Raw genomic sequence first — 20505 nt, forward strand, 5'->3', positions numbered from 1 at the left:
TGGACACACCTTACGTGCATTTTTCCCCCATCTTTTCTTTTTCCTCTTCTCCAATGTATATTCTCCAACCTAACATTTACTCAACCTAATGTTTACATAGGGGTGGCAGCACTTGCTTAAGGAGTACCTTGGGGATGTCTTTTTCTCAACTTTAGAAGGATGACAACTTTATATTCGGCAATGAATAAGGAGTGAGACAAAGTGAGTGAGAGGTATGAGGTAGCACACGTTCTCTTTACATAAAGGCGTACAACCATCTGTAAAGGATATTTATTGGGGAAATGCTAGTAAATAACCATACAGTCCATGTGTCATCTTTTCTATGCAATCAACATTGTCAACAAGGTTGAAAAATCTAAAATGTTAGGCTGGTTTATTAGAGTTATTAAAAGAATTCAGACACTTATAAAATTAAAGTAGAACAGGCAAGCCCTCTTGTATGTTCTAAAAAAAAAAAAAAAAAAAGTCGAACAACTGTTAAAACATATGTAAATGTCTAAATTCCCTCCTAGAAGCTTTCTACCTTTATACATAAATTCACCAAACTTCAAGAATAGACTGAAAGCAAGTTCACCTTCAAATCCACGATGCCTATGGGCAAAGTTAAGCTCTCAACAGATAGGTGTTGAATCACTGAGACTACAGGAAACACTCAATAATTATTGACTAGCTTGTCCCGTTTTCAGTTCTTACTCCCTTCAAAACCCTATCCATACTGCCACTAGTTATCTTTCGAAATAGTAAAAGTATGTTCATATCATTACTATAATGAAAACCCTTTAACAATGCCTTATTACATAAAGAACTAAGTTAAAATGCCTTATTCAAGTAATCTGGCCCTCTACTTAACAATCCATTCTCATTTTTTGCTATGTCCCACACCTTACCATCCGTCAAGTATACTAACAGGCCGGGTGCAGTTGGCTCACACCTGTAATCCCAGCACTTTGGGAGGCTGAAGTGGGCAGATTGCTTGAGGCCAGAAGTTCGTGACCAGCGTGGCCATCATGGCAAAACCTCATGTATTTGTATTTTTGTGCTAAAAATACAAAAATTAGCTGGGCATAGGGGCACATGCCTGTGGTCCCAGCTACTCAGGAGGCTGAGGCACAAGAATTGCTTGAACACAGGGGGCAGAGGTTGCTGTGAGCTGAGATCGTGCCACTGCACTCCAGCCTGGTTGACAGAGGAAGATAGCCTCAAAAAAAAAAAAAAAAAAAGTATGCTAACAAACCATCTAATGCTCCTGACCTCCATGACTCAATCCTTCAAAACTAATTTGTGTCACTTTCTCAGTCTGCAATTCCACGGTTCAGTGACTCAACTATACCCAGGGAAGTTGGAATACTCTCACCTCTCTAATACCACTATATCTTTTATATACCTTTGTTATGTTTATGATTTTAAAATTATAATTTCTTTACATTTATATTTCATCCCTAATAGTCTGCACATTTGCTTTAATTTTATATCCAATCTAAACACATATCCTAACAAATACATTAAAAAATGCCTATTTTTTAAAAATGTGTATACATATACAACTGTGAAATATTATAAAATGTTATGTTTTTAATGTAAAATGTTATAAAACAGACAAAATAATGTATTAATTTTTTTTTAAGTTCTCCTGTGTTCTTCCCAAATTCCAATGAAACGCTGTGCAAATGGCCTTCTTTGGAAGCCAGTACACTAGCGTGTGAATTCTCTAAAGGCAAGAAATTATGTCTCATTCATCTTTGTATACCCAGTACATATGTACTTGACATATAAAAGATGATTGATGCTGACAGTCAGAGGGTGAAAAAAAAAGATAATTGATGAAATTCTTTCTGGACAAGCTAATAAACTAACGGACTGAAAAGATTTTAAATATTATTTCAAAAAAATTCTTTTTCTAACAGTGGCCCTGATTTGGTGATACAAAATAAATAACGTTGTTAATCATCCATAAAGGCTCCATAGTAAATTAAAGAATTAAATATACGATACTTTCAATTATAAATGCATCCCAATATCAGAAATGTAAAAATATATGTGGCTTAAAATCATGAAATATGGTAATAGGCACACAATAAACATGTATTGAATAAACAATTATTGACCTAAAGACAAAAAGCATAACAATCATTTTTAGAATAAAATATAGATTAATTTCTTAAACAAAACAAAAAGTACAATATTTGGGAAGGTCTGATGAGACTGATTTCATTAAAATTTAAAGCTTCTGTGCATTAATAAACACTGATTTGGAAAACATATTACCACACATATAACCAGCAAAGGACTAGAATCTAGAAAAGGTAATTGACTCCCACATATTAAGAAGAAAAAAAAAGACAGAAAACCAAATAGAACAAACTTGCAATTAAGTTACAAAAGAAAAATACAAACAGATAAAAATAAACCTCAGAAATATGTCCAACTTCACTGGTAATCAGGGAAAAAAATAGACAACCAAATAGAAAAAATAGAAGATTGTATTATAAGATTATACAAACTTGCAATTAAATCATACAAATTCCAAACAAGTAAAAAAAATTAGAAATATGTTAAACCTTGTTAGTAATCAAGGAGAAGCAAATTAAAACAGGATGATACCATTTCACACACATCAAATTGGCAGTAATATAAATGTCTGATAAAACCAACTTTGGCAAACTGAAACAACTATTTCTGAGAGAAATTTAGCAATGCAGATAATACAGCTGAAGCTGCTGATTTAATCACAATCTCCATGATATACTAATGACAGAATAGAGTTTTTAAAAACACTTCCCAGGTAATTACATTCCAAGAATGGGAACAACTGTCCTAGCGAAATTTTCACGTGTGCACAAGAAAAAAACATAAAATTGTTCAATACAGTAGTAATATAAAAGCAAAAAATGGAAACCTTAATGTTCATCAAAAGGAAAAAGGATAAATTCTGTATATTTATACAATTTAATACTCAATGGTAATTAAAGTGAATGAACTAAATCTAGACGTATTAGTACAAATAAATCTCAACATTATCTTGTTGAGCAAAGGTCAGCAAAGGTATAGTACAATAACATTTATATAACACCAGAAACCTTGCAAAAGAATATCATATATATTTTATGGATACACACATAGATAGTAAAAGTATCTGAAACATTCATGGGAACAATAAACACACCAAATTCAGGGTAGAGGCTGATTCTGGGCAAGAGATTTGAGAATAGGAGAGAGGTGTAACTAAGAAACTTCTATTGGATTCGTACTGAATCATGAAGTTTTAACAAATCTAGGTGGTCAGTACATGAGTATTCCTTATATTATTTTTTAGACTCTTCTATATGGTGAAATTTTTCATATTTTTAAAAAGTATTAGAAAACTACTATCTAAGACAGAGTACTCAGCTAAGAAATGAGAGTAGGCCCAGACTGAACATGTATTAAAGCAGAGCTCAGTATCAAGAAGTAAAGGAGACAGAACTTACCTACTCACAAAGAAACAAAGCCACCCCACCACCCCTTATGTCTAGTTATAGGCCAATGAATGCTATTCCAAGATCTGTGATAAGATTAAGCCAATTCTGGAAAGCATTACTTTTGAGGAATACAGTCAAACAGAACAAAATAAAACTTGATGTTTTCTGGCCCTGAGGCTCTTAAAATTTGAAGCTCTTTGTTTTAAACACAGAAATTCAATCAAAAAATTAGATGTGTGCATTAAAAATGTCCAGGAAAAAATTGCCTTTTAATAACCTGGATTAATGCAATCCTGAATTAATACTGCAATTTATTACCCATTCAACAGCTCATAATCAGTTTCTCTTTTGTTTTGTTGCTGTTTTGGTGACAGAAATAAACTCATGAGATTTAAAAGAAAAAAATCAAGTACAGGATAATTAAAATCAGAAATTTTCATTTTATGAAATGCTGTCTTATTTTATCAGAGTTAAGCCATTATTCTTTACTCACTTGCAAGTTAAAGAAACCTAAAACAAAGAAATGTGTGAAAATTAACAATAAGAGAAAGAAAAGGAGATATAAAAGGATTAACAAAAAGATACCCAGTGAGTAACCTGAGTCACAAATTTTCTTTCCTACTATCTCTAAGGCAGCACCAAAGACTATTTGTCAAAAATACATTCATTATTTCAGTAATAACTTGTATTTTATAAATTATAGGTACTTACATTGAATTTAATTATGTCATATATCAAATATCTAGGAACAGCCTGTCCATTTACTCTGTCAATAATCATCTCCTTGAAAGAGAAAAGAAGGTAAGTTTCTTCATACTTTAATTACAATTTTTTTAATTTAGCTGAAATATGGCATACACACAGTAAGCACATAAACCATAAATATATAACCTGATGAAATTTCAAAGTGAACACACTTGTCCCCAGATCATATTAATAAACTGTTAGCCCCCCATCCCCATCATGCATTTATTCTATACTGAAATAGAATCACCTGACAATATCTCATCATATTTTTTATATTTGAATTTCCATGCTACATTTTGCTTTATGCTTGAATTACTAAGCGACAATTATGGGTAGGAGACTACAAATTTTAAATTCTAAAAGTCAGGATCTTTTTTAAAAATATTTTTGTTTAATCATTAATGCTTTAAATTTTTTTATACATCAATTACTTTAATCATAAAAAATCTATGACAATAAATGGCACCCTCATTATAGATTTAATTCCCATGTGAGCCATGTGGCCTTTCTTGGTTTCATACCACTTTACTAGGCTTTGATCAAAGGGAACGGGGCAAGAGAGTATGAACAGATCACTGCAAATCTACCATAGCCATTAAAAAGTAAAAAAAAATCTGCAGTCTGACAGAACAAGATAATGACATTAAAGGATGATTACAGGTATAAAATGCAGTATTACATAAAATTTTAATTATTAATACGTTTTTGACCTAAAATTATGTTTCTTTCCTCATATTCTTACTTGGAAACCAGATAGGTTTTCTTGCTTCTAATTTTATAACAGAAATTCCATGTACAACCATCTAAAATTACAAAAAAATACACTGACTTAGGAAAAATATATTTTGTTGTTGTACAAAAGCATTACCTAAGCCTAAGTACAAGGAGTGTAGTTATTTCTACTTGAAGAATAAGAGAAAGTTTGGTAATGAGGTACATGACCATTAGCTGCATCCTGAAAGATGCAGAGTATATTTTCCAACAGGATCGTGGATAGGCCAAATGGTATAACAAACGCATGAAAAAAGACGGCTTGGGGTAAATTGTCCAAAGCTGAGTATTTGTGATTAGCAATCACAATCAAAGATGAGACTGAAGACACAGGCATGCTTCAGATATAAAGAATATCATACTGAATAGTTTGGCTTTTGTGCTATGAGGAACAGGGAACCACTGAAGGGTTTTCAAAACCTGTGGGCCTTCAAGGCTCATCTCTGTAACTCATTCCTTGAAATCTTTCATATAAGGCTCCCTTGGTTCTAATCATCACAATCCATATAGGTGATGAAATGTTCTGGAATTAGATAGTGGTCTTGATTTTATGACCTTGTGGAAAAGACTAAAAACCACTGGATTGAACATCTTAAAATAGTGAATTTCACAGTATGTAAATTGTATCTCAATTTTTTTAAAAAAAGAACTAAATTAAAAAAAAAAAGAAATCCTAAAAGCAGTTCTTCAGATTGAAGAGGAATAACAGAACCCCAGATACACAACATATATTAAATGTCAGCTATATACATATTGGTTATACATGTTATATAATTATTAGCACAACGAAGTTACTAAAAGGATATTTCCTTTTAACATCAAAATACAAAATGTCATCTCTTCTTGATTGTTAATTTTCTCTACTTTAAGTTTACAGACTTTCTAAAATTTCAACAACAAGCATGCAGTGTTTTATTAAAAATTAATAGTTGAAAAAGACATGGAATTTTTCCAAAATTCTTGCTATTAACTTTAATGATTAACTGCTATATTCTTATCTTAGTCTCAATATTAAATTGATTAAATTTCACTGGTGTGTTTCAGGTGAATTAATGCAATATTTCTAAATTCCTATTTTCCACATTTTATAGGTCAAAGAACATAGTTAAGCAAAGCAAAACAAAAGCTTCAATGCTCACATCTGACAGACAATTAGGTGGTTTGAATTATTCTTGGATTTGGAATTTTACAAAAACAATTTGCACATGAAAATGTAGAAGAAACAGGAAACTACAGAGGACTGTTTTAATTAACTAACCAAAAAAAACAGATATGGCAACTATAATTCTAGCCCAAGTAAATTGACATCATGAATCATATTGCTATTTTTAAAACTTCACAAGAATCTATTATGCTGCTCTCAGTTATCCAAGTTTGAGGTGAAATAAATAGTATTGCTAAGTTAAATCTGCAGATGGTTAAATATCTAATTTTTAAGCATTATTTCCTACCTAGAATGCCCTTAGCCCACGTCCATCAAAAATCTTTCTATAGAAATCTTTCTGTTTCTAATGCCAACTCCTACATAAAACATATTTAGTTCCTGACTAACTAGATGTGATTTATTTCTCCTCTAAACTACCTCAGGACTTAAATACCTCTCTTTGGGTTACTGTTTTATTCAAAAGTCTCTTCCATCATTAGCATTCATTCTCCACCCTACTCAATTAAGTAAAATGTTTCAAGGGTGAGGCCTTCTCCTCAACCCTCTAAGCAATACCCGTACTCTTGGTATAGCAACTCATAATAGGCACTCAACAAACATTAGGTCAATTATAAACTAGACTAAACTTTGACAAATGCTATTACTTAAGTCTTTTCCTTTCTTATATTTTATTAATTATAATGCTAAAAAAAAAAGTACCTTAAATAAAGATAACAAAAACTAAAATGTTCCTGCTGTTCCCATGAACCAACTACCAGAGCTGCCACAAATGACTATGACTTTTATGTACTATATAACTCCAAGGGTGCCAGTCACATTAACTATGACAGTTAAATCTATATACATATAGATACATATACATGTACATATGTATATATATCATTTTTATTAGAAAGTGGTATTTTGTTACACATGCTGTCATAGGAATGAAAATTTACTAGATACAGGAAAAAATACAAAAATCAAAATGTCCAACAAAAGGGAACTGGTTAAATAAATTGCAGAACTGTTTCTCAAACTTGCCTAATTACAGTCACTTGGTCACCTGTATGGACATGTAGGCCCCTGGGAGATTCCAATTCATATGGTCTAGGATATGCTATTGGCAAGGGTCATATTTTAAACAAGCAATTTTTTAACCCTACAATTTTCACAATCAAGATAGTTTGGAAACCCCAATTTATAGTCTTTATATATACAATGGTAAACCATTCAGACATTTATGTGAAAAAGATGTCCAAAACACATTGCTAAGTGTGGGAAAAAAGACAAATTACTAATAACATGTAACATTTGTTTCTCTTCGCGCAAAATTATATAACTATCCATATGTATACATATTTGACCAGAGCACTCATTTAACAAACTTTACATATCTTTAACAAATTTCTCCACTAAAGAAAATATCTCAAAGTCTTACTTATGTTCAAAGATTCAGTTGGCAGATCCCTCTTTAAAAGGACCTTAATTCAATGTAAGTACACATAAGAAATAAATGACACTTAACATCCTAATAAAAGTTAGATTTGGCCGGGCGCAGTTGCTTATGCCTGTAATCCCAGCACTTTGGGAGGCCGAGGCGGGTGGATCACGAGGTCAGGAGTTCGAGACCAGCCTGACCAACATGTGAAACCCCTACTCTACTAAAAATGCAAAAATTAGCTGGGCGTGGTGGCGCATGCCTGTAATCCCAGCTACTGGGGAGGCTAAGGCAGGAGAATAACTTGAACCCAGGAGGCAAAGGTTGCAGTGAGCCGAGCTCATGCCATTGGACTCCAGCCCGGGTGACAGAGACAGACTCTGTCTCAAAAAAAAAAAAAAAAAGTTAGATTTCATTTGAAATTTCTTAACCAACAGAAATACACATTTACTTACAAGGAAAATAAAAATGGCAATGTTTAGTTTTATAGTATACATAAATATGACTTACGCCATCCAAGAGAGTATTTGATAAATGCATACGAAGATCTTTACGAAATGGAAATTCCAGATTTGAAACATGAAATACTGAATTGTCTCTATCAATCATAAAAACTTCATTTGTGCCATCAATCAACATCATGTACCTGTAAATGAAACATTAAAAGCTAATATTTAAAGTATAATATCAAGAACAGCGTCATGAGAAATAACAAACTGGTTTCCATAGACCTTAAACATCTGTAGACTAATGTTCACTAGAGTCTCTCTATCATGTAAGTATCACAAATAATAATTTTCTTTTTTTTTTTTTTTTTTTGGGAGACAGAGTCTTGCTCTGTTGCTCAGGCTGGATGGAGTACAGTGGCACAATCTTGGCTCACTGCAACCTCCACCTCCCAGGTTCAAGCAAATCTTGTGCCTCAGCCTCCAGAGTAGCTGGAATCACAAGTGTGTGCCACCATGCCCAGCTAATTTGTTTGTTTGTTTGTTTTTCTTTTTTTTAGTAAAGATGGGGTTTCACTATGTTGGTCACGAACTCCTGGCCTCAAGTGATCTGCCCACCTCAGCCTCCCAAAGTACTGGGATTACAGGGACGAGCCACCACGCCTAGTCCACAAATAATAATTTTTTTAACTTTTTTCATTTCCTATAGAAAACACAGAGTATAGGGAAATCTAAGTTTTTTATGGAGATAATGCGATGTTCAGGAGTAACCTTATGAATCCATCCTAACAGAGAATGGTTCTCTAATTTTTATGAGATCTGAAACATTGAAGCCTTACAAAGTTTACAAAACACACATATAGACATATGTAAATGTATTTTATTAGCTCAATAACTATATGGATTAGGTATTCTCTCCACTTCAAAACAGAAAAAAGCAGTGAAAAACATTAAGTGATTTGCCATTTGCCAGACTTTAAATTATCCAGTGCTCTTTCTACCATACCTGTTAGCAAAACAGCTAATCCCTCTCTTTGAATCAATATCATGATATAGCCAGGTACCACAATATCAGGTATAACTTTTCTTCTCATTTATGACTATAAAATTAAAATATTTTTAAACAGCCATAAGATTTTCAATTAGCTCTTATCTTCTTAAACTCAATCAATATATGGGGGAATTCATACACTTAACAACCTGTCATTCTTCAAATGGTCAGGTTATCATCACTGATTTCCCATCAGCAAATCAAAAATGGAGTTCTATTTCACACCACATATAAAGTCAAGATGGATTGAAGTTGAGGACATTACAGTCTGGGAAGCTATACTACCAAATGGATAATAAGACGACTTGGGGTGAAAATGAAGATCATATCCAGGAACCAAAGTCTTCAAAGAATGAGAAAAAATTTATAGTGAAAAAGATTAGAAAGTTAAAAGGCATAAGCCTCAAAGAAACAGAATCATTTTGCTAGGCTGTTTTTGTTTGGTGTTTGGTGTTAAATGAAAGACTGGAAGAAGAGTGGTCTGGAGGGACCAATGAAAATGAAAGAGAACACTGGCCAGACTGTGCAACCTCCTACCCACAAAGTACCTGAGGTATGTCCAAAAAAAAGGGCAGCAACGACTGAAAGATGCAGCTGAATCAAGTTAAGATTAGGGGACAGAAGAAATATTAAATGAAGAGATGCAAGCTAACAGAGTATATGGAAGCTAATATAATAGTGGATAACTGGCTAACCACAAACCAATGTTCTGAAGAGCAAAGTACACATGTTTAGGATAGGTGAGGAAAAATAGGAGAGCTGATGAAGGGAAAACAAGTGTACAAACAAAAATGGAAAAGAGCAGCATGGAAGACCAAAGGGGCTTATGTTTTTGGATTAGATTGTGAAGTATGTTGTTCTTTGCTGTTTCCAAAATAATCAGTTCCAAAAAAAAAAGAAGTGAAAAAAGAAAAAGGAAAGGAAAAAAGGCAACATAACAGAAAAAAAAAATTTTTTTCAAAATTTTTATTTTATTTTATTTTTTTAATTATTATTATACTTTGTAAGTTTTAGGGTACATGTGCACAATGTGCAGGTTTGTTACATATGTATCCATGTGCAATGTTGTTGTGCTGCACCCAGTAACTCGTCATTTAGCATTAGGTGTATCTCCTAATGCTGTCCCTCCCCCCTCCCCCCACCCCACAACAGTCTCCGGAGTGTGATGTTCCCCTTCCTGTGTCCATGTGTTCTCATTGTTCAATTCCCACCTATGAGTGAGAACATGCGGTGTTTGGTTTTTTGTCCTTGCGATAGTTTACTGAGAATGATGGTTTCCAGTTTCATCCATGTCCCTACAAAGGACATGAACTCATCATTTTTTATGGCTGCATAGTATTCCATAGTGTGTATGTGCCACATTTCTTAATCCAGTCTATCATTGTTGGACATTTGGGTTGGTTCCAAGTCTTTGCTATTGTGAATAGTGCCATGAAAAAAATTTTTTTAAAGTTTTAATAATAATGATAATTAGTTCCAGCAAGTGTCTGGGGAGCAGACGGAGAGCTCAGGCCCTTGCTATAATAGCTGCAGCCCTAGTAGATGGGGAGTGTGGGGACTCAGGTTTCACTAGGAAAAATAAATTCAGCCTCAGTCTGGACTGACTGTGTACCTGAAAGACTCCTAGACCAAATGCCAGGCCAGCCGGCACACAGACAACAGGAATACTTAGTTCGCAAGGCCCTCTGGCACATGCTTTTCAAAAGCAGCAATTCCGGGTGGATAGACAGAATCTAAGCTACTTGGAAGAAGTAAGCCTTGCCTTGGATTATGTTTCAAAAGGAATTTAAATCAACAAAAGGGAAGATCAAATAAAAAGCAATGATGACATCGTCTGCAAAAATGGCATGGAAGACACACAACCCATCATGTTGTTAAGGACTTAGGCTGGCATTTCGCAAAGTTGATATTCACCAAAAGGGTATTTCAAGGCAAACAATTTAGGAAACCACTGTATCTTTCTCTTAGAAAGTCAAGATATATATTAGGATATTTAAAGTTATGATAAAATATATAAATAAATCTGTTCATCTTATTTAGTCCATTGTTTCCTAAACTTAATCCTGATATCTGTTAAAATTTGACAGAATTGGTGTTCTATACTTACAATTTGAGAAAAGCTGACTTAAGCTAATAAATGTTAGAATTCAGAAAAAAGAAACGATTTACTCTTATGATCATGTAATAATGATAAAATTATATTTCCCCTTTCACTGACTGCCCAGAAATTGAGAATTTTAAATTTAATGTTTAAATGGAATAGGTATTATCCCAGGGTGAAGATATATTTATTTTACACACACACACACACACACACACACACACACACACACGTTAGTATCAGACCTTTTCTTTTAAATCAAGTAGAGTATCAATCAAAAGAAAATACTTTCTATGTACACATGTGTATAAACAGATTTAAAAGATAAGGAAGAAAAAGCTTTAGAGGACAGGATTTACAAAAAAGATAGCTTATGAGAAACAGAGCTTGCACCTGCAGAAACACCAGAGAAATTATTTAGCACTTGGTATTTAGGGATTCTTCTGCACACATAAATTTTCAGGCTTTGGAACACAAGTTTCTGAGCTGTGATTTTTGGTTTGAACTCCAGTCATTCCAAATCATATGTTCTTTTGTTATGTGATACTAACAAAAAGTAATGAGCTATTTCATGTAAGGAATGTGGAAATATTTCCACATCACTCCGAAGTCCCTGAAAGCAGCCAGATTCTTTAAAAAGAGGCAACTACCTCACAAACTGCCAGATGCTGCCTTAGTATATAACTATGGTGCAATATAATTTCTTATTAATTAGGAAATTATCTCAACTGCAAATTTAATATTCAGAATTATCAATAGGTATTTGTATTATATTCATTCCCATTAAAAGGCAAAATTTAATTCAGTATACGTTTCCCAGATAGAAAATGCTAAAGTATATATACCAAAGGTATATGGATTACAGAAAAACCAGATTTATAGACTACTTTACTGTAAATGCAGGTTTTCTACCAAAACTGGAAATAATCTTTCAGAGCAGTCGCTGAGATGTGAGATATATAATTAAGTAAAACAACCAAATATATATTAATAAAATTAGGAAGTACATAATTAAAGAGAAGGAAAACTGACGTAAAACAATGGTAACTAATACCACCTTAGAGTCCTAATTCACATTCCTCCTAGTAGTCTGAGAGTAAAATGGTCCTCAAACTCCTTGTAATGTAAAGTTATCACCAATTTAGACCCAACTCTGATCATCAATTTAGGAATTTATCTCTTACTCTATGAAGGCAGAAATCCTGTCTATTTTGTTCTTTCTCACAGCTTACGTATCTTGCACAGTCTATCTGAATAAACACTAAAGGAAGGCACTCAATATTTGTTAAGCAAAGCTGTATGTACAACAAAGTTCATCATAATATTTTTTAACAGTGAAAGGGTAAAAACTCAAATGTCCATCATTCAGCAAATAGGTAAAATAAATATTGCATATTCATGTAAAAGCATACTAGCCAAGCATTTTTTAAACAATGATAAAAAAATTAATATGGAAAGAAATTTACAATATGTTTAGTAGGAAAAAAGCAAGTTTAAAACCAGAATATATTAAATAATTACAGAGGACAGGAGGACAAAACTGTATGTATATCATAAATATAGAGAGTAAAACCTATACCAAAATAGTAAGAGCTGCCCCATCTCTATGTAATAGAATTATCAATGATATTTGCTTTCCTCATTATGCTTTTCTGTATTTTTAAAATTTTTAGAAATAAACACAAATTGCTTTTAGACACAGGGGGCAAAATTAAAGCTACAAGGGGGAAAAAAGCCACCAAGCCAGAAATGTAGTCTATAATCAGACCCAGAGAAACATTTTCCCTTTGCAAAGTGGCAATGAATTAAGACAGGATTCTAACCCTTGTTCTTTGTACTACAGTGGCTTCAAAACAACAGATATTCCTCTTCTTCTATCATACAGCCTCCATACTAGAGCCTTTTGATGGGCGATAAAAACAGAAAAGCTGATCATTTACATTAATTTATTTCACCACCATCTCTCTGTCTATCCATTTTTCCTAGCCCCTATCAAACTTATTATGGCTTTTCTCTTAAATTTTTTAATCAATTAATTTTTAAAATATAAGTTAAAGGGCCGACCTGGAGCCAGTCTAGATGCTAGGCAGTACTAGATGCTAGGGTTACAACAGCAAATGGCACAGACTCTCTTCTCAACTTCATATCATTTACACTCTTAACAAGAAAACAAGATATTAAATAATTCCAACCATAATACGTATTAGAACAGTGAAGTAGAAGCTATTACAGGAGCCTACAAAGGTAGAGCCTGTCAGAGTTTGGAGATCATGGAAGGCATTCCAGAGGAATTCATGCATAGCTGATAATAACAACAGGTTACACTTACTGAGCAATTACTATGTTCTGAAGAAAAGAGCACTTTTATTAACTCATTTAATCCTTACAACAACCTTACCAGGTCAGTAAAATTATTATCCCCATTTTCCAGATGAGGAAATTGAGACACATAAGTAACTTGCCCAATGTCATAAGCTGACACAACAGCAATGCTGATATTAAAACTTAGACAATAGTTTATTTGTACACCCTCTACAGTGTACTACCCCTCACATTCAATATGTAGGAGTCAACCCAGCATAGGTTGTAATGTGAGAGAGGAAGAGAAATGAGGCACGGGAGGGTTGGAGTACACAGACTAGTAGGTGCAATGTCCTTCAGACAAGATAGAATGCAGCAATGTTCTGGTAACTAAAAAAGGTTCAGAATACTCAAGTTTAAAGAGAAAGCAGAAAAATGGTATGGCATGAGAAGTAACAGAGAAATAGGAATTATGTAAACTTTTTTTTTTTTTCTGAGACAGGATCTCACTCTGTCACCTAGGCTGGAGTGCAGTGGTGTGAACATAGCTCATTGCAGCCTCAAACTCCTGGGCTCAAGCAATCCTCCCACCTCAGCCTCCAAAAGTGCTGGGATTACAGGCATGAGTCACCGTACTCAGTCTGAAAATTTTTTTAATCCCCCCACCCCCAGCTACCAGTTATTTTAACTTTTTTTTTTTAAACTTTATCTTAGAAAACAAAAAACTACTTGTATGAGACAAACAGAAACCATAATGCAGAATTCAAACCCAGGAGATATAATACAGCACATTGCTTACAAAGATACTGGAAAGCTGAGAACATAGAACAGGAAGGCTGAAATAACTCAGAGATTAATAGTTGCAGGAAGCACTATGACCTGCAGGACTAGGGAAACAAAATGAAAGAGGTCTGTTATTGAAAAGCTAGGAGCTTGGAAGAAAAGCATTATAGGGCTATGCCTGGAAGAAGGTGAAAGAGGTCCATGTGGCAGGATGCTCTAACCTCTAAGGAGGTGGCCACAAATGGCCCTGTAGCTTAAGTTTGAATCCCTATGAACAGGTGTCCAATAGAGGATGGTCAAACCACTAACGGAACAAAGTCCAGCAGGTTAGGAAGTGATACAAGTGGCACTCTATCTACCTAGGATGCCCTGCCCAGAAGCTGGTATCTCTGAGAGGGAACAGCAAGACTGGTGCAGATAGTGACAAAAGAAGTTGGAGAATGGAGTAATAGTTGTCCTTTGCTGTTGGAGGTGTCCTTACAGAAACTGGAAATAAGAGTAGTCCCTTCTCTCACCTTCCAAATTCCTGCCTGTGCTCCCAGTGGTAAAACTCAACAGGAAGCAAGCTGGCAAGGGAGTCTGGGAAATGTAGGTTGCAAAATCCCAGCCCCTAATACAAAATAAAAGGGTGGACTCGAACTGAGAGATGGGAGGTAAATAGATGCAGACCACTAAAATGTGTTAAGCAAACTAATGACATAAGCTCATCTGCATTTTTAAAAGTTCATCACCACATAATGTACAGCCCAACAGAATAGGGGCCAATCTGTAGACAAGGGAAATTACAAGGCCTCTGTAATAGACCATGTGAGAAATCACAGTGACTAGGACAGTAGTAACAATAATTTTAGAGATAAATAGATAAACTCAAGATACTCAAGTTGTAGACTGACAGTAATTCAATATGCTATTTACTGGATATGTGACTGAGAAAATGAGAGAAGTTCCAAGTTCTGGCTTCAGGAACTGGATATATTTACTGGGCCATGGGGCATTTAAGAAGGAAGCAGTAATTGTCCCATTTTGTTTGGAAGAAATGATGGACACCATGAGTTTAGATGGAACCCAAAGGCCCAGATTTTCCCTACCCCTAGCAGGCTGGAAATAGGCTCAGGATCTAGACCAGACTATACATGTCCCTTTCCCAAAACTTTTAACTTGAGTGACAAAGAGGCACAAGAATAGTTGCAGAATTATTTATAGCAACAGCAAAGACATTGTCTAGACAAGTGCTAATGGTGGCTTCCTAATCAAAGTGTTCCTGTGCCCTGACCGTGGCTCTGGTCCTTGCTGCTGGCCTCCCTTGATTCCTATCCATTTTCCAAAAGTGGTTCTCCTTATTTATTCCTTTGCATAAATTAGCCAAAGTTGATTTCTATTGCTTACAGTCAAGAAGGCTAACAAGGCTAGGCATAGTGACACACGTCTGTAATCCTAGCACTCTGGGAGGCCAAATCGGAGAATCACTTGAGGCCAGGAGTTCAAGACTAGCCTGGCCAAGATAGCGAGACCACATCTCTATTTTTTTTTAACTTTAAAAAAAAAAAAAAGGATGTTAATGGGTTTTTTTGTTGTTGTTGTTTTTGCCTCAATATATACAGCTAAATGTAAGGAGGTTTAATGTGCCTATGATGAAATCCCACTGTAATGTCCCTAACATATCCTTAATACCAAGGGTTACATAATACTAGCCCTTTACCTGGTAACTTCATGCCAAGAGACACACCATCTATTTACCATCCTTCAACATAGACAAGTGTATAATGCTAATTCTAGAGTTTACTTTGTACATCTTTTCTCTCATAAGAATTCACTACCAAACCTCTGCTATTTCTATACAAGCTACATTTCTTCTCATTTTTATTCCCAATAGAATTGGCACACAAGTCCCTGAAAGCTAATTCTCAATGTTGTATTAGTATACAGAAATAAATTCAAGCATACTAAAATTTCTTATAAAGAAAATTCAGACCACCTTCCCAGATATTATATATAAACCTTCCTCACATAAGAGCAGTTGGTCAGACCATGCCCCCTACTCACCAACACCTGTCATGTGTTCAAAAAACAATACAAGAACAACTGACTTGCCAAACTCCAACTTTCTTCCTTCCCCATGGGGCTCATGCACACTTTGCCTGTCTTGAGGCAAATATACCCATGTCTTCTTTAACCCATTTTTTTTCCTGTTTCTTTCAACTCTTTTTTTTTTTAAATAAGAAGTCTTGAGTATATTTTACCGCAACCTTTTAAAAAGAAAAAGAAAAAACGTATTTCTCTTTCTCACCTCCTTTAACTTAGTTCCATTCATGAACCAACAAAAACTCTGATCAAAGCTAGTGACACTTCTGTATAAAGCAAAATTTAGAGTAGTAAGTTGTTTAATCCATCTAGACAATAAAGAATCAGTGTCAAAACCCCCTTCACAATCTCCTTATATAATAGTCTCTATCTCCTTATCTTATAAAATCGTTTTCCCCAAAGTTTCTAAATTATTCAAAATAGTTTTCATAAACTTCTTATGTTACAATGGCAGTTTGCTTAATTACCAGTGTTGAAACAGTACATTTTGCCATTTTTCATAGTATATATACATAATAAGTAATTTAGCTACCTTAGGAGTAAGCTTTAGAGGCTAGTTGAGGCACCTAATTATGATTTATACTATAATTCCATAGAAATACAATCTAAACTTAATGAATCTCAGAAAAAGACCAGATAATTTAAACATCCTTTGTTTGCATTTGTGATATTATGAAATATATATATTTGTTCTTCAACCGTTTCCTGGTATACAAATCCTGAAATCCTCAGAAACACCAAAATGATGCTTTCTTGTATATTAATGAGTTGACTGATGGTTGGCAGCTCCTAGGTAGCTTCAGGATGGGGACTAGGAAAGAACATGGCAAGATTATTGTTGGGACTTTCAGCACCACCCCACATCTTCTAGGAAGGAGAAAGGGCTGAAGATTAAGTTGATCACCAATGGTCAATGGTTTACTCCCTCACACCTACATAATGAAGCCTCCATAAAAGACCAAGGACAGGGTTTGGGGAGCTTTCAGACAGCAGAACACGTGGAGGTTACTGGAGGGTGGCACATCCAGGGAGGACATGAAAGCACCACACTCTTTTCCCCATGCTTCATCCTATGCATCTCTTCATCTGTATTCTTTGTAATATCCTTTATAATAAACCAGTAAACATAAGTTTCCCTGAGTTCTGTGAGTTGCTTTAGCAAATTAATTGAATCCAAAGAGGGGGTTGTGAGAACCCCAAATTGACGCTAGCTGGTCAGAAGTTCTGGAGGCCCAGACTTGCAACTGTGTCTGAAGAGGGGGCAGTCTTGAGGACTTTACCTCATGTCATCTTCCTGGAAATTCAACGGACTCATATTAAGATCCTCAGTTTCACATTAACAAATTTAAAAGAACACACACATACAGTAACACTGTCCAACCATCTTTTGACTTTTTACTGCTGCTAACAGTCAGTGAAATAACAACATAGCTCTAACATAATCTCTTTACCAAAAACTATCAAAATTTTCATTCGGCAATATAAAAGATTCTAACCCTACAGGTATTTTTGTTTTGACTTATTGATTCTATAAGCACAGCAGGCCTCTTCAAAGGATGAGCTCTTCTTTCACACTCATACCACATCAATTTAAAGTCATGAAACAGATGTGACTGATTATGGCTTTATGGTCTTAAATTCACTTTAAGCCCACAGCTCCCTTCTATTATGTGATCACTTACATGAACACAACAGTAATTAAGCAGACAACATGTATTATTTAATTTTAAATTGCAAAGCCTATTCACTTCTCCACCAATCTAATTGTCAAATTAATCTAACTAGTCTTTGATCTTAGAATGTTAATTGTATATTAAATGGCAGGCCAGCAGCATGCCACTGAAGATTTGGACAATTTGCCAACATTTAAATGGCTTCTACATAAGCCATCTTTATTTTATATGTGGCTTCTACCACAAATTTTTTACTATGTCCTGTTTATCTAAACAGTTTAATCTTAATAAACATTACTGGGTAAATTATGTCTACAGGAAAGTCAACAGTCAAAAGACTGTAACTTTCATTTTAATTTTAGTTAATTCATCACAAGTAAATTTTGAAGACGTAGAGATACCTACCATAAAGAATCACAAAATCTCAAGCCTTATCAAAGTACCGTGTGTGCTTATTTCTATTAACAGATTATTAATCGTCTTCAAAATCTGTTTCAGGAAAGTCCCTTCAACCATCAAGATTTAGAGTCTTGTGCAAATCTGTCAATTTAAAAAGCAACACTTTTGGCTTAGGATTGACTTGGCGATGCGGGCTCTTTTTTGGTTCCATATGAACTTTAAAGTAGTTTTTTCCAATTCTGTGAAGAAAGTCATTGGTAGCTTGATGGGGATGGCATTGATCTATAAATTACTTGGGCAGTATGCCATTTTCACGATATTGATTCTTCCAACCATGAGCATGGAATGTTCTTCCATTTGTTTGTATCCTCTTTTATTTCATTGAGCAGTGTTTTAGTTCTCCTTGAAGAGGTCCTTCACATCCTTGTAAGTTGGATTCCTAGGTATTTTATTCTCTTTGAAGCAATTGTGAATGGGAGTTCACTCATGATTTGGCTCTCTGTTTGTCTGTTATTGGTGTACAAGAATGCTTGTGATTTTTGTACATTAATTTTGTATCCTGAGACTTCGCTGAAGTTGCTAATCAGCTTAAGGAGATTTTGGGCTGAGACAATGGGGTTTTCTAGATATACAATCATGTCATCTGCAAACAGGGACAATTTGACTTCCTCTTTTCCTAATTGAATACCTTTTATTTCCTTCTCCTGCCTGATTGCTCTGGCCAGAACTTCCAGCACTATGTTGAACAGGAGCGGTGAGAGAGGGCATCCCTGTCTTGTGCCAGTTTTCAGAGGGAATGCTTCCAGTTTTTGCCCATTCAGTATGATATTGGCTGTGGGTTTGTCGTAGATAGCTCTTATTATTTTGAGATACGTCCCATCAATACCTAATTTATTGAGAGTTTTTAGCATGAAGGGTTGTTGAATTTTGTCAAAGGCCTTTTCTGCATCTATTGAGATAATCATGTGGTTTTTGTCTTTGGTTCTGTTTATATGTTGGATTACATTTATTGATTTGCGTATGTTGAACCAGCCTTGCATCCCAGGGATGAAGCCCACTTGATCATGGTGGATAAGCTTTTTGATGTGCTGCTGGATTCGGTTTGCCAGTATTTTATTGAGGATTTTTGCATCAATGTTCATCAAGGATATTGGTCTGAAATTCTCTTTTTTGGTTATGTCTCTGCCAGGTTTTGGTATCAGGACGATGCTGGCTTCATAAAATGTGTTAGGGAGGATTCCCTCTTTTTCTATCGATTGGAATAGTTTCAGAAGGAATGGTACCAGTTCCTCCTTGTACCTCTGGTAGAATTCGGCTGTGAATCCATCAGGTCCTGGACTCTTTTTGGTTGGTAAGCTATTGATTATTGCCACAATTTCAGAGCCTGTTATTGGTCTATTCAGAGATTCAACTTCTTCCTGGTTTAGTCTTGGGAGGGTGTATTTGTTGAGGAATTTATCCATTTCTTCTAGATTTTCTCGTTTATTTGCATAGAGGTGTTTGTGGTATTCTCTGATGGTAGATTGTATTTCTGTGGGATCGGTGGTGATATCCCCTTTTCGTTTTTTATTGCATCTATTTGATTCTTCTCTCTTTTCTTCTTTATTAGTCTTGCTAGCGTTTAAACTATACTACAAGGCTACAGTAACCAAAACAGCATGGTACTGGTACCACAACAGAGACATAGATCAATGGAACAGAACAGAGCCCTCAGAAATGATGCCGCATAGCTACAACTATCTGATCTTTGACAAACCTGACAAAAATAAGAAATGGGGAAAGGATTCCCTATTTAATAAATGGTGCTGGGAAAACTGGCTAGCCATATGTAGAAAGCTGAAACTGGATCCCTTCCTTACACCTTATACAAAAATTAATTCAAGATGGATTAAAGACTTATATGTTAGACCTAAAACCATTAAAATCCTACAAGAAAACCTAGGCAATACCATTCAGGACATAGGCGTGGGCAAGGACTTCATGTCTAAAACACCAAAAGCAATGGCAACAAAAGCCAAAATTGACAAATGGGATCTCATTAAACTAAAGAGCTTCTGCACAGCAAAAGAAACTATCATCAGAATGAACAGGCAACCTACAGAATGGGA

General features: G+C 34.9%; 1 protein-coding gene across 2 annotated transcripts in view; it reads right to left on the minus strand.

Annotated features, from left to right (window-relative positions):
• Positions 1-20505, minus strand: part of RNGTT (RNA guanylyltransferase and 5'-phosphatase) — a 362014-nt gene that overhangs the window by 239031 nt on the left and 102478 nt on the right. For both annotated transcript variants that reach the window (XM_003258324.3, XM_003258323.3), the window contains exons 9-10: positions 8072-8207; positions 4170-4241 (exon numbers count right to left, since the gene is read on the minus strand). In XM_003258324.3, coding sequence (XP_003258372.1) covers positions 4170-4241; positions 8072-8207 — 208 coding nt within the window. The remainder of the gene's footprint in view (positions 1-4169; positions 4242-8071; positions 8208-20505) is intronic.

Source organism: Nomascus leucogenys, chromosome 3 (assembly GCF_006542625.1).
Source record: "Nomascus leucogenys isolate Asia chromosome 3, Asia_NLE_v1, whole genome shotgun sequence".
In the NCBI taxonomy this organism is placed as follows: domain Eukaryota; kingdom Metazoa; phylum Chordata; class Mammalia; order Primates; family Hylobatidae; genus Nomascus; species Nomascus leucogenys.